Source organism: Rosa chinensis, chromosome 4 (genome assembly GCF_002994745.2).
Source record: "Rosa chinensis cultivar Old Blush chromosome 4, RchiOBHm-V2, whole genome shotgun sequence".
Classification (NCBI taxonomy): domain Eukaryota; kingdom Viridiplantae; phylum Streptophyta; class Magnoliopsida; order Rosales; family Rosaceae; genus Rosa; species Rosa chinensis.
In genome coordinates this window covers 62,567,856-62,580,535 of record NC_037091.1, presented here as the reverse complement: position 1 = coordinate 62,580,535, position 12,680 = coordinate 62,567,856, and the positions used below count along the sequence as shown (strand labels likewise).

The 12,680-nt window shown below is 37.3% G+C and overlaps 1 protein-coding gene across 1 annotated transcript; it reads right to left on the bottom strand.

Annotated features, from left to right (window-relative positions):
- Positions 1 to 6,454: 6,454 nt before the first annotated feature.
- LOC121052884 lies at positions 6,455 to 12,457 on the bottom strand. Its single transcript, XM_040518826.1, has 5 exons — positions 12,437 to 12,457; positions 12,236 to 12,295; positions 10,370 to 10,516; positions 6,792 to 6,876; positions 6,455 to 6,717 (listed from the first exon to the last, which is right to left on the bottom strand). The coding sequence occupies exons 1-5, from the start codon at positions 12,455 to 12,457 to the stop codon at positions 6,455 to 6,457; spliced, it is 576 nt and encodes a 191-aa protein (XP_040374760.1).
- Positions 12,458 to 12,680: the final 223 nt, after the last annotated feature.

The window sequence follows — 12,680 nt, the reverse complement described above, 5'->3', positions numbered from 1 at the left end:
GCCTTCTAGGAACAAAATGAATACCTTGAATACCCATAGAACCCATTAAGAAACGAATTCTATCTACCACCAATCCTTCAACAGCAAGACATTCATCAGTTCCATTAATCAAATAGGCAGCTTCCAGATAATCTGTCTCGACGCTCACGCTTCTCCATCCTTGATCCATGCTCCACTCCAATCCCATCAATATTGCCATCAACTCTACTGCCACCGGGCAAAGCCGACTCATCAATCGCTCACCCATGGCAGCCACTAACATACCCCCACTGTCCCTACATACAATGCTCACTCCAACATTGTTGCCATTATGAATAACGGAGGCATCACAATTAAGGTTTAATTGGCCATCAACAGGTGGCACCCATCCACTTGATGCATTACCATGCACGTTACTACCTCCAGGTTGATTCAAAACCTGGTTTTGTAATATACCATTCCAAACTACCTCACTCATTGTATAAATAACCTTTGGAGGCCTTGGATGCTCACCAAATTGCATCGCATTTCTTTCCTTCCAATTACTCCATAGCAACACCACCAGAAACCTCAGTTCATCCACCGTCAACACCTTTCTAGCATCCTTCAAAAAATCAATAAAAGAATTCCACGTGCCTTGGCCCAACTTGGAATAGAAGTTCGCCTTTTCCAACACCGCAATACTATATGAGCATTGAGATATTGCGTGTAAAGGTGATTCCTGAGCTTGTTGACACCGAGAGCACGTAGAATCCGTAACCAATCTCCTCAAATACAGAGAAGCCTTACATGGTAAAAAAACTTGTAGCATACCTCCAAAGGAAATGGGACATCTTTGGAGGGACTTTAATCTTCCAAAGTTGTTTCCAAAATTCAGAAACAGTCGGAACTCCATTAGAAGCACCTCTTGAAGCTCTACCCTCCTTTAAAGCTACCATATATCCACTCTTGACAGAATACTTCCCATTACGATTTGGACTCCAAATAAGTTGATCCCTGCCTCTACTACGAACTAAAGGAATTCCCATAATTGCCTCCAGCTCTTGGGAAGTCCCAACTTGATTCAACAACGCTAGGTTCCAATTCCCATCTTACTTTCTGAAGAATTAAGACAAAATAAATTTACAAACATTCGCCAAGAAATCAGGTAACGTGTTCGTGATTCCATTTAGTTTCATAACAGAAAACTCTTCCACATGCAAATTGACCAATACTAAGAGTATGGAAAAGAGTCTCTGACTTGTAAAAGCTGATTCGTTATGAGCAACTACGGAGCAAGTGCATCAACACTACAACAATAAAAATTTTGGAGAAATAATATCGATTATATTACCTAAAAAGAGGGATCGATATTGGTAATTGGTGTCAACGTTCATCCATGGATGGAGAATGGGCATGTATGTATCCATAATTCCCTGAAGTTGATGTTGGAAAATACATATTATGATTTGTTGTAGGAAATTGTTGGTACTTATTTACAAGTTGATATTCTAACCATTTACTTAATGGCTGCATTCTTATGCACGGTCCTTTATAGGTTTTTTTTTTTTTTTAGAATAAATGCTAGGGAAATTTTATTCGCACGTCTCTAAATACTTAATACACACCTCTTACTTAATACACCACCCTTTTGATTTCTTATTCTATCATTTTATTAAATACACCACTCAAACTACCTGAATTATCCTCAAATCTCAAAATTCTATATGAAATCATATGAAAATCATCATGCCAATCTTTATCATAATCATAACATTCTATATATATCATAATGAATTTAAATGCGTTTAATTATCAAAATCATTATAATGTTCAAGTAAAACCCTAATTTGTGTTTAGCCCAAACTCTAGGTTACTTGACCTAGTGGTAATAGGGTTTAATTAGAAGAATCTAGAGATTATCTTTCCTTGTATGATTCAGACTCTATGCCTTGTAATCCTCTATATAAAGAGACTCCCATTATCAATGAGAATACATAACAATTTCTCTCAATTTCAGTTTCTCTACAATTTCGAGTTCTTTTCATTATGACTCAATTTTGATTCTGAGCATATTACTTTTGTGACTATGATGGCTGGGTCATCAATATTAATTCAAGGACATGGAATAGCCCAAGTTCCCCCTACCAAATGGCACCTTGATTACTGTCATAGAAACTCTCTACGATCTTAGGGCAAATCGTACCCTATGAATAGCCAACAGATTCCATGCTAAAATGCATGTAGAGAACGGAAATGAGTTCCTTTGCAATATCTCTAATAATTGCGAACAAAGAAAAGGATTTGACTTTGTTTATGTGTCTCTTAGAAAAGCTTTGGAAGCAAATAGAGCAGCCTTAGAGGCAAATAAGGCGAAACCTACCATCCTAATGACTCGTCATATGGATGATTCGCTCTAGTACAAGTGTATGAATGAAGAATACCCCAGAAGGATGTGGGTCTCACTCGAAGAAAGATTTGGCAACATCCGTGACTCCCTGCTTCTTGACCTAGAAGTGAGATGGCATAGCCTCAGCTTCTGTGATTTCAAGTCAATTCTTGACTACAACTCAGAAGCATTTCGCATTAAATCTTTAATAGAATTCTGTGGTAAAGAGATCACAAATGCGATGTTGATTGAGAAGACTCTCTCTACCTTCCCCGTCTCTACATTGATGGTTGCTAAGAACTATCGAATCAATGTTATTGCAAGATGGATCACAAGGTTTCATGAGCTCATTGGAGCTATGAATGTCGCTGAAAAGCATGACAATATCCTTATGAAGAACTATAATTTGAGATCCGTGGGAACAGAGCATATTCCGAAATCCAATTATAGTCGCGCCCCAAAGAGAGGGCGCCAAGAGCGAAACCCTAATCTTAGGGATACATTTGGATGTTCTGGTCCATATAATTGCTCTATTAGGGAAGGTAATCGCCAAAATAGGCGAACACGGAACCGAAGAGGTCAACGTGGAAAGAGAGAAGGAGGCAACGCCTCTGGCCATGTTGGTGGCGCCACAATACTAAGAGCCATCTAAATGACGCTTTTAAAGCGCCTAAATCAATGGAGTTTGAGCAAAGGGATGTATGTTCTCGATGTGGAGTGTCTGATCATTGGGCACACATTTGTCGAGCTCGTGAAGAACTTGTCACCGCCTACAGAGCATATTGTGAAGCAAGAGAAGCTCACTATGTGGAACAAGAAGATCAAGAACATGATCTAGAGTGAAGGGTTAAAGACTACAAATCTGGCTGGATCAATAGATCGCCAGTTCTGTTTAAGTATTTATTTTTCCAAGAGATGTAATAGGCAATTGCCATATATTTTTGTAGTACTAGAAAAAAGAGAAGGAGCAATGCTTATTTTGATGGGAAAAAGAGAGAAGCACTAGAAAAGCTAAGCGCACGGGAATTGTTTCCGAATACCGGCTAACATCGAATGACTATCATCCACAAATGTCATTCAATGAAGACGAATTTTAGTTAATATAAATCAGTTTCTTTCAAGTGCATGTTTTTTGAAAAAAAAATTATTTATTTTGTATCATGTTAATGGAGTTTAAGTAATATTTTATTTATGAAATAAATGGTGAAACTAAAGTAGAATTAAAGTAAACTTTTATTCATTACAATTGAAACCAAACAAGCCACACAATAAAAATTAAAGCAAATAAAAACAAGTCATCCGTTAATAAAAAATAAAAAATTAAAAAACTAAGACCCGAGCATTATGACATGACAATGAATTGTCAATTATTATTAGTAGGGTTAGGCATATGTCTGATTGGTTCGGTCCGAGGCCCAAACCATTTTCGAACTGGAACAATCGGTTGGGCCCAAATCCAAACCGAGCACCGAATTACAAAAGAGTGGGCTAAAAGTCCGATTGGGCCGAATTTTCGGGTCGACTAGGTTTGGTTTTGGGCTGGGCAGAACTTTCAGTTTTGGGTCTTTTTTTATATATTCATTTATGGCCAATATTTGCAGGCCCAAGTTTTCTTTTTTCACAATTTACCTGCTTTTTTAAAGACCATTCAGCCATTCTCAAGCCCATCAATAAGCCATATAATTCAAATATAACACCTAATTTTACATCCCAAAGGACCTAAACACCTAGAGTCCTAAACAATAAACATTTAAGCAAAGAGCTGCAACCATATTCCATACTCCATAAGTCTATAGTCCAAACTTAGTCAATAGTTATAGACCTAAATAAAAATAGAGAACAATTCAACCAAACTCCAAGTTATTACAAGTTCAAAATCAAATAGAAGTAGATTGAACAAAAGCCATCCTAGATGCTGCCGCTTGCAGGTTTGCTTCAATGCTTCATCATTCTCCCAATTCAACAGGTACATCACCATGAGTAACACCAGAATCTGCAATCAATCAGATTCAACATCAAATTCAAAAAAGTGAAAACATAAACAGACCAGTGAGTAGTTCACTTAAGCTACTTGCTTCCATCTTCTCCAGTTCAGCATATTGTTCCATTTTAGTCGTAGTTGGCTCCCTAAACAATGGCTTACAAGCAACCCTCAACCAATCACTTGAGCAAACAAGAGCCTCAACCATTTTAGGGGTCAAACTTGCCCTAAATGGATCCACAATCCTCTTTCCAAGACTGAAGGCACTTTCGGAAGCTACGGTTGATGCAGGCATAGCCAAAACATCCCTTGCAATATGCAATAAAATTGGAAACCTCACAGCATTTTCTTTTAACCAATCCAACAGTTGAAAGCTTTGATTTGAAGGGTCCTCAGATGGCTCCTGCAGGTATTTGTCGACTTCATTCTTGATCTCGACAACATCCTTCTCCTGCCTAAGCTTCATGAACTCATTCATGCTTGCAGCATGACTATCCTCATCCTCCAAACTTGCATTTGCAGCTCCAAACAGTGGTTGAGTTGCAGAAAAAGAAGCTTGTGCTGCCTCGGGATCATTTTCAGCATACTCAGCAAAGAGTTGCAGAAACAAGCTCTTGACCTCAGAAACCATCGCAGCCACCATGGTCTTGTCTTGTTGCGGTTTTGGAAAGAAATACTCCAAATACAGCAGTTTGTACCTTTACAAAAATTAAGAAAGGTCATTTTATTAACAATAGTTCATTTCATTAACATTATAACATCATTATTAACTGAAGAAAACTAAGTGCTGCACTATCATTTCATCACATAAAAACAAGTCAGACCATCATGGCAACAAACATTAATGCAGTTCATTATCGGAAATCAAACTATGACATTAACAGAAAATTACCTTGGATCCAACACCACTGCTATCAGCAGTATCTTGTTCAAATCTTCAAGCCTCCCCCAGTATTTGTCAATTTCTTCTTCATTGAATTCTCAATGTTCACCATCAATCCATCATCACCTTGTAAAGACAGAAATCAATCCCCAATTAGAAATCACAGAAAATTGACAAGTAAAAAAAAAAACAAAAACAAAATTGAAAACAGCAATGTTCTTTACCTTTGATACACTTGTCTAGCTCTCCAATGATGGTACACATCCAAAGTAATGGCTGATTTGTTGTCACAACACTTGTCCCACTAAACTTGAGCGTTGCATCATAAAATATCTTCAAGAACTTGACTAGCCTTACAGCCTTCTCTCAATCAAGTCCAATCAAAGGTCCATCTCTCTTCTTCCCACCAACTCTCTCATTGAAATAGGATTCAAACTGTGAATCCTCATCCTCCAACCTAAGTAAGGCTTTCCGGTACTTTATTGCTATGTCTAGCATAAAGTATGTCTAGTTCCATCTAGTGCAGACATCTAAAGACACTATCCCACCCTTGTGATCGACTTTCTCTTGAGCTGCACACTTACAGAATTTTTCCAGCCTTGACGGACTTGACCTAATATACTTGACACAATTTCTAATCTCCTCAATTGAGGAATCCAGCTCCTCCATTCCATCCTTAACAATTAAGTTAAGAATGTGGCAGCAGCACCTCATATGCAGAAATTCCCCACGTAAAACCAACTCTCTCCAATTCCTTATCTTTTCTCTCATGTAATCTAACGCCATTTGATTAGGAGACGCATTATCCATGACAATTGTAAATACTTTCTAAATTCTCCACCCAATTAAACAGGTCTCAACTAGCTGCCCTATTGTCTTGCCCCTATGGTTCGGTATCACAGAGAAATTAAGGATTCGTTTGTGCAGAACCCAATCATCATCAATGAAGTGGGCTATGAGAACCATGTAGTTGATATTTTGGACCGAAGTCCAAGTATTAGTGGTTAGGGACACTCTCTGACCATAGGTGGCTAAGATATTTTTAATCCTAGTCCTCTCAGATTGATAGAGATCCGAGATCTCTCTAGCAATGGTCCTACGGGATAGTTGCTTAAACTGTGGCTGAAGGGTTTTCACTAAATCAATGAATCCCTCCGCTCAACAAAGCTAAAGGGCAGTTCATCCTTAATGAACATCCTAGCACAAGCTAACCTAGACACATCTTGATCAAAAGACCTTGCAATTAGCTTTCCCCAGACTCAAACATTAAGTTTTTCTGCTTTTTGGCTGGAAGGTAAAGTGGGTTTTTCTTACACTGATAAAGCATGCGGTTTCTCATTGAGCTTATGCTGTTGGACTTGGAGTGCACCATGTAAGTCTGCGGGCAGTAGTTGCATTTCGCCTTTGGCCTCAACATCTTTGTACCATCAGGGTTCAGCAGCTTCGTGAAGTGATCCCATACCATACTCTTGTTCTTTCTCTTCGAACCAGACAGAATTGCAACCTCTGACATAGTAGCACCAGGTGTTGTAGCAGCAGCAGTAGCAGTTCAAAACAAAGTTGAGCTGGAATGGTTGAACTGGATGCAGGGGTTGCAGCAGTAGTAGTTCCCATGCTAGAATCTATCTCGGTCCCACCAGTTGGACATCCAGAACGTTCTTCCATCTGCATTGTCAAAACAAAGTTTCATTTAATAAACACATAACATTAGAATGAAACCCAATCAACAAAATTTTATAGCCATAACCCCAAAAAATGAAACCCAAAAACCTTAAACTCCATCGAATCCCAATTTGAAACCCTAAACTCATCGGTGGTCTAAAGACTCGAAACCCATAACAATCGGAACTCATAAACTCATAATCAAAGCCTAAACTCATAACATTCCATTAAACATTATAACAGTAATACCTACGGCAAACCCATAGCAATCGGAACTCATAAACTCAGAATCAAAGTCTAAACAATAAACATTTTAATGATTCCATAAAACTGTTAATAGTAATGAGTAATGACAGGGTTTGATTCGAGAGAACTCACTGAGAGAGAGAGAGAGAGAGAGAGAGAGAGAGAGAGAGAGAGATCGAAATGACAGGAGGGAGGATTTGATTTGAGAGAGAGGAAATCGAAATCGGACAGAGAGATGATAGGGTTCACTATTTTGAGAGAGGGCGGAGAAAGGCGCTCATGAAAGTGTGAAACTGAAAAGAGAGAGGGTTGGTTAGCGTTTTGTTTACCCTAGTGATAGGCTATGGAAAGGTCTATGGTAAGAGTTATGACCACCAATAGGATATAAACAGCATACAAAAATATTTAAAAAATATATTAATAAAAATCAGTCGGGTCAGTTCCTATCCGGTCAGTTTGAAACCCGACACTGAACCCGGACCGCATGTAATTGGGTCGGTGCGGTTCCTGCTGTTTTTTTTCTCTGTTTATTCTGTTCGGTTACCCGACCAACTTTTCCGGTGCAGGTAGGTCGGTTTTGCCACTGTATTCGATTTTCTACCCAGCCCTAATTATTAGGATGACAATGTAATTGTCATACCCCTAGCCTTGTCCTCCTTGTCTTCCTTGTCCTCTACTTGACAAACATGTTTGACAAGATCTTTTCGCATATTACTATTTCTAATATGAGAGCGTACCTTTCGATAACGAGAGATGTATTCGGCCCTTGTAATTTGCCCCGCTCTTGGATTAAGAGGTAAGTTTGGGCCATTATATATTCTTGCTCGAGCTCAATGGCAGTTGATTCTGGCATACGGAAGGATTCATCTAAGGAATCAGCCGAGCATGCAGTGGCTAGCATCCGGAGTGCAGACATCAATTTTTGGTGAGGTGAGAATCACAGACGCCCGACACAATATTGTGATGAGTTGAGAATCCCGGATGCCCAGCACAATAGTGTGACTGCCTAAAGTATGGGTCTGCAGTCTGGGCATGCTTTAACATGCGGAGGAACACTTCACGCCTCATCATGTAACGTCATCTGAAAGTTTCGGCAGGGTACGCAGGATCAGCTACGGAGTAATCATTTAACAATTTTTTCATTAGCTACCTCATGTGATCGATGAGGGGTAGCGCGGCCTGGAACAGAACCATCTCATTGAGGTTGTTGTTGAAGTGGGTTAGTAGCCAACTAGCTAGCTGCTTATGCCATAACTTGTGTTGTATTTCTTCGCCTCTGCACATTATATTCTTCATCTTCTTCGTCATCTTCCTCGTCTTCACGTTGCCTCTAATTCTACTGAGAAAACTAGTTCGAATTCATTGCAAAATGTAATGAAAAGTTATGAAATGAACAAACAATTAGAGAGGAGATAGATGAGGTAGTGAGATATGCATATGAAACCCTTTTTGTTAAGCTTTGAAGCTGAAGATAGAACAGCCACGTATGCATAAAATCTAATTGAAAATCTAAAGAGTTGATCACAACAAGACACATGACATTCAAAAATCCTATCGGTAAATTTTATAAAACTATAATAATTAATCTTGCCACGTTTACGCTATATCTAATCGGGAATCTACATATTTGCTTCCGAAGTGGCACGTGGCACTTAAAAAACTATCCGAAAATGTTATCAACAATACCACATAAATACCTCATCCAAATTAAAATATTATTAAAATAGAATAAAATCATAAAAATTACAAAAACATAATGTAAAATCATAAAATACTTAAAAGGTCTAAAATTTAACTCTGCCTTACTGGAGATGGTTCACTTGTTGCTGAATAAAAAATAATATTTCTGGAGGCTAAATTATACCCTTGGCCTCAGTATAGTTTCCTCTCACTAAAGATGACTTTAGAGCATCTCCAACAATAATACTTATATTCATAGGTAAAAGTGAATTATAACTAGTCAGTTATTGAGCTATGCTCCAATAGAATACCTAAATCTCAAAATTAAATTTAAGGTTTAGTTAAATTTTCTCTCATCCTAACGAAATATAGTTGTAACAAAAATTAAATTTAACTTTTGTTTAGATATTCTGTTTGAGTCTATTTTTAGCTTAAAATAAATTGTCTATTGGAGATGCCTTTACATCCTCAGTTCTAAAAACAAGATTTTTCTTTTTTCTAATACAAGTGTGAATATTTTTATCCTCAAGTTGTACCCGTTTACCCTTGCACGTTGAGCCCAAAAGATCTTTTCAACAACAAACAACTTGTGTAAATTTGTTACTAATTCCGCTTTGCTTCCCTTAAAGAAAGGGAAGGATCAGGATTAGAAGCATAGGATTTTGAAACATTTATAATTGGGTATGCAAATCTTTTGGAGATATTACCATAGTAAAGTTGCACAAACAGGAATAAAAAACATAGACTTTTGAAACATTTGTAATTGAGTATGCAAAACTTTCGGAGATATTACCAAACATACTAAAGTTCCAGTCTTCGAATTCGATATGAGAAATTTTTTTAAAACCCTTAGTTAGCCAACGCCTGGAATGCATAGTTCAACGGACTACCAATAATCCCCAAACTGGGGGCAGAAGCCCATTAACGTGAACAAACATGATTATTTAAGATGGTGCTTCCCTTAAATAAAGGGAAGGATCAGGATTAGAATCATAGAATTTTGAAACATTTATCATTGGCTAGGCAAATCTTTTGGAGATATTACCATAGTAAAGTTGCGCGAACAGGAATAAAAAGCATAGACTTTTGAAACATTTGTAATCGAGTATGCAAAACTTTCGGAGATATTACCAAACATACTAAAGTTCCAGTCTTCGAATTCGATATGAGAAATTTTTTTTAAACCCCTACTTAGCCAACGCCTGGAATGCATAGTTCAACGGACTACCAATAATCCCCAAGCTGGGGGCAGAAACCCATTAACGTGAACATACATGATTATTTAAGATGGTGCCCAACACATTACTTGATATACTTTCAAGAAAAGATCCATCCGATTAGATATTTTTCTCTACGCATAATAATCTGCACAAAACAACAACGTTCAGGAATTTTAAGATAAAATCACCGAATCTAGGGCAAATGGTTAAAGAACGAGAATCAGTCTCAGTGAATCTCAAAGCATCAAGGTCATAATTTGAAGGTTAAGTTCCTTACCTAAATCAAAACATCTAAAAAGTTCACGGCTTGCGGCCCGGCCATGTCCACGTCCCCGGCCACGGCCACGAACCCCTGCTTCTGCTTCTGGCTCTAGCTCTGTTACAGAGCCAACAGGGACTCCTCGCCGGCCTCTGCCCCTTGTAGCAAGAGGCACCCTGCTGTCCAAATCCAAGCTCCGTGCAGCTGGGATATTTGCATTTCCAAGTCGTGCAGCAGACTGGAACAATCATGGAAATGTTCAGATATAAAAAAACAAACTATAAGTAAGCAGACATAATAAGCGATTCATTCACTAAGGCAGTCAAGGGAATAATATTAACAATGCAGTCTCACATTCCAACAAAGGTCCAACCACAAGTCATTCCAGGATGTGTTCACACTAATAGTAGAACTCAATAGAATGGAGGGTTCAATTCTTGCATTGCTCAGCAAGGTAGAGCTTTTCTAAACAACTTTCAACAAAAAAAAAATGGTGCATTCATGTAGCAAAATTGTCACTACTAGAATTATGGCCCTAGACATCGGCCAAAAACCGATGAGAAATAAAAACTCGACCGATGTCTTTGTGGGTGATGAGAAAGATCCGGAAAATCCAGACATCGGTTTTTAGCCGATGTCTAGTATTCGTGTAGACATCGGTTCCTTATTATAAACCGATGTAAATAGGTTTAAATGATAACAAACTTGCATGCTTTACTATTGTTAAACCAACATTTTATTGTATTTAAAGCTTAAAGAAATATAGATTATACAACACAAGTTTGCGTTTTAACATCGTTATTGATTTAAGAACCGATGACTAATACTGTTACAGACATCGGTTCCCATAAACATTTCTTGTTCTTCATGATTTTGAAGCGTAATTTGCCACATATACCACGATTTTAGATTCAATATACAATGTCTAGTATTGTAGGAACCGATATATTTACTTATATTAATATCAGTGTGTAACGAAAAAACGATGTTAATAATCTATTGCACATCGTTTCTATTCAAAAATCGATGTCTGTATAGTTTAGTAACATCGATTTTCATTTTGGAACTGATGTCTGGCACTCGGTAATATATCGTTTTTAACAAAAAATCGATGTCTGGATATTTTAGTAACATCGATTTTCATTTTGTAACTGATGTCTAGCACTCGGTAATATATCGTTTTTGACAAAAAATCGATGTCTGGATATTTTAGTAACATCGATTTTCATTTTAGAACTGATGTCTGGCACTCGGTAATATATCTTTTTTGACAAAAAATCGATGTCTGGATATTTTAGTAACATTTTTTGACAAAAAATCGATGTCTGGATATTTTAGTAACATCGATTTTCATTTTGGAACTGATGTCTAGCACTGGGTAATATATCAGTTTTGACAAAAAATCGATGTCTGGATATTTTAGTAACATCGATTTTCATTTTGGAACTGATGTCTAGCATTGGGTAATATATCATTTTTGACAAAAAATCGATGTCTGGATATTTTAGTAACATCGATTTTCATTTTGGAACTGATGTTTGCCACTCAGTAATATATCGTTTTTGACAAAAAATCGATGTCTATATATTTTAGTAACATCGATTTTCATTTTGGAACTGATGTATTTGTATTACTGGACATCAGTTTTTATGACTAAAATTGATTTCAACTTTATATCTAGACATCACATTCTATAAAGAGGATGATGTCCACAAAATAGAACTGTGATTATAAATTACAATTTAGGGTATTATATCTGACATTCATCATCCTTAACAGTTTACAAAATAGGCAAAATAAAACTCCAATTCATGCACCTATATACTACAAGGCTAGCCTAGTAATTAGTATTCATGTTTGTTCATAATTGCTACAAAAAAGTTAATTAAAAGCTAGCCTAACTCAAAATCAAGAAACTGGTCAGAACCTACAGTAGAGTCTGTAAGTAGTCGGCTACTTCAATGCGGACCTCATCAAGTTGTTGTTGGGTATACCCTTTCCGATCCTTTACCGCCCACTACAAATACATATAACAATGTATGTCATAATGATACACCAATATTTAAAACAAAGTTTTTTGTCAAATTAATTACAATGCTTATACCTTGGTTGAAAACGAAAGCGTGTCATTATTAATAATATCCTAGCCTTCATGTACCGCATAACATAATAGCCGCATTCAACTCCACCCGACTGCTTAGGTGCGCCCTATTTATTCATGTTATTGAATTAGAAAGAGCATTATCACAGTAAAACATATATTGTAACTCGATCAACCTCAAATACTATGCTTACCGGAAGTAATTTTAACTTAGGCACTTTGTTAACCCTCCCCTTTTCAGCATTGTAAGTTTTAACTGCACTGCATACACCACCACCAAGGAAATATTCAGCAAAAATAT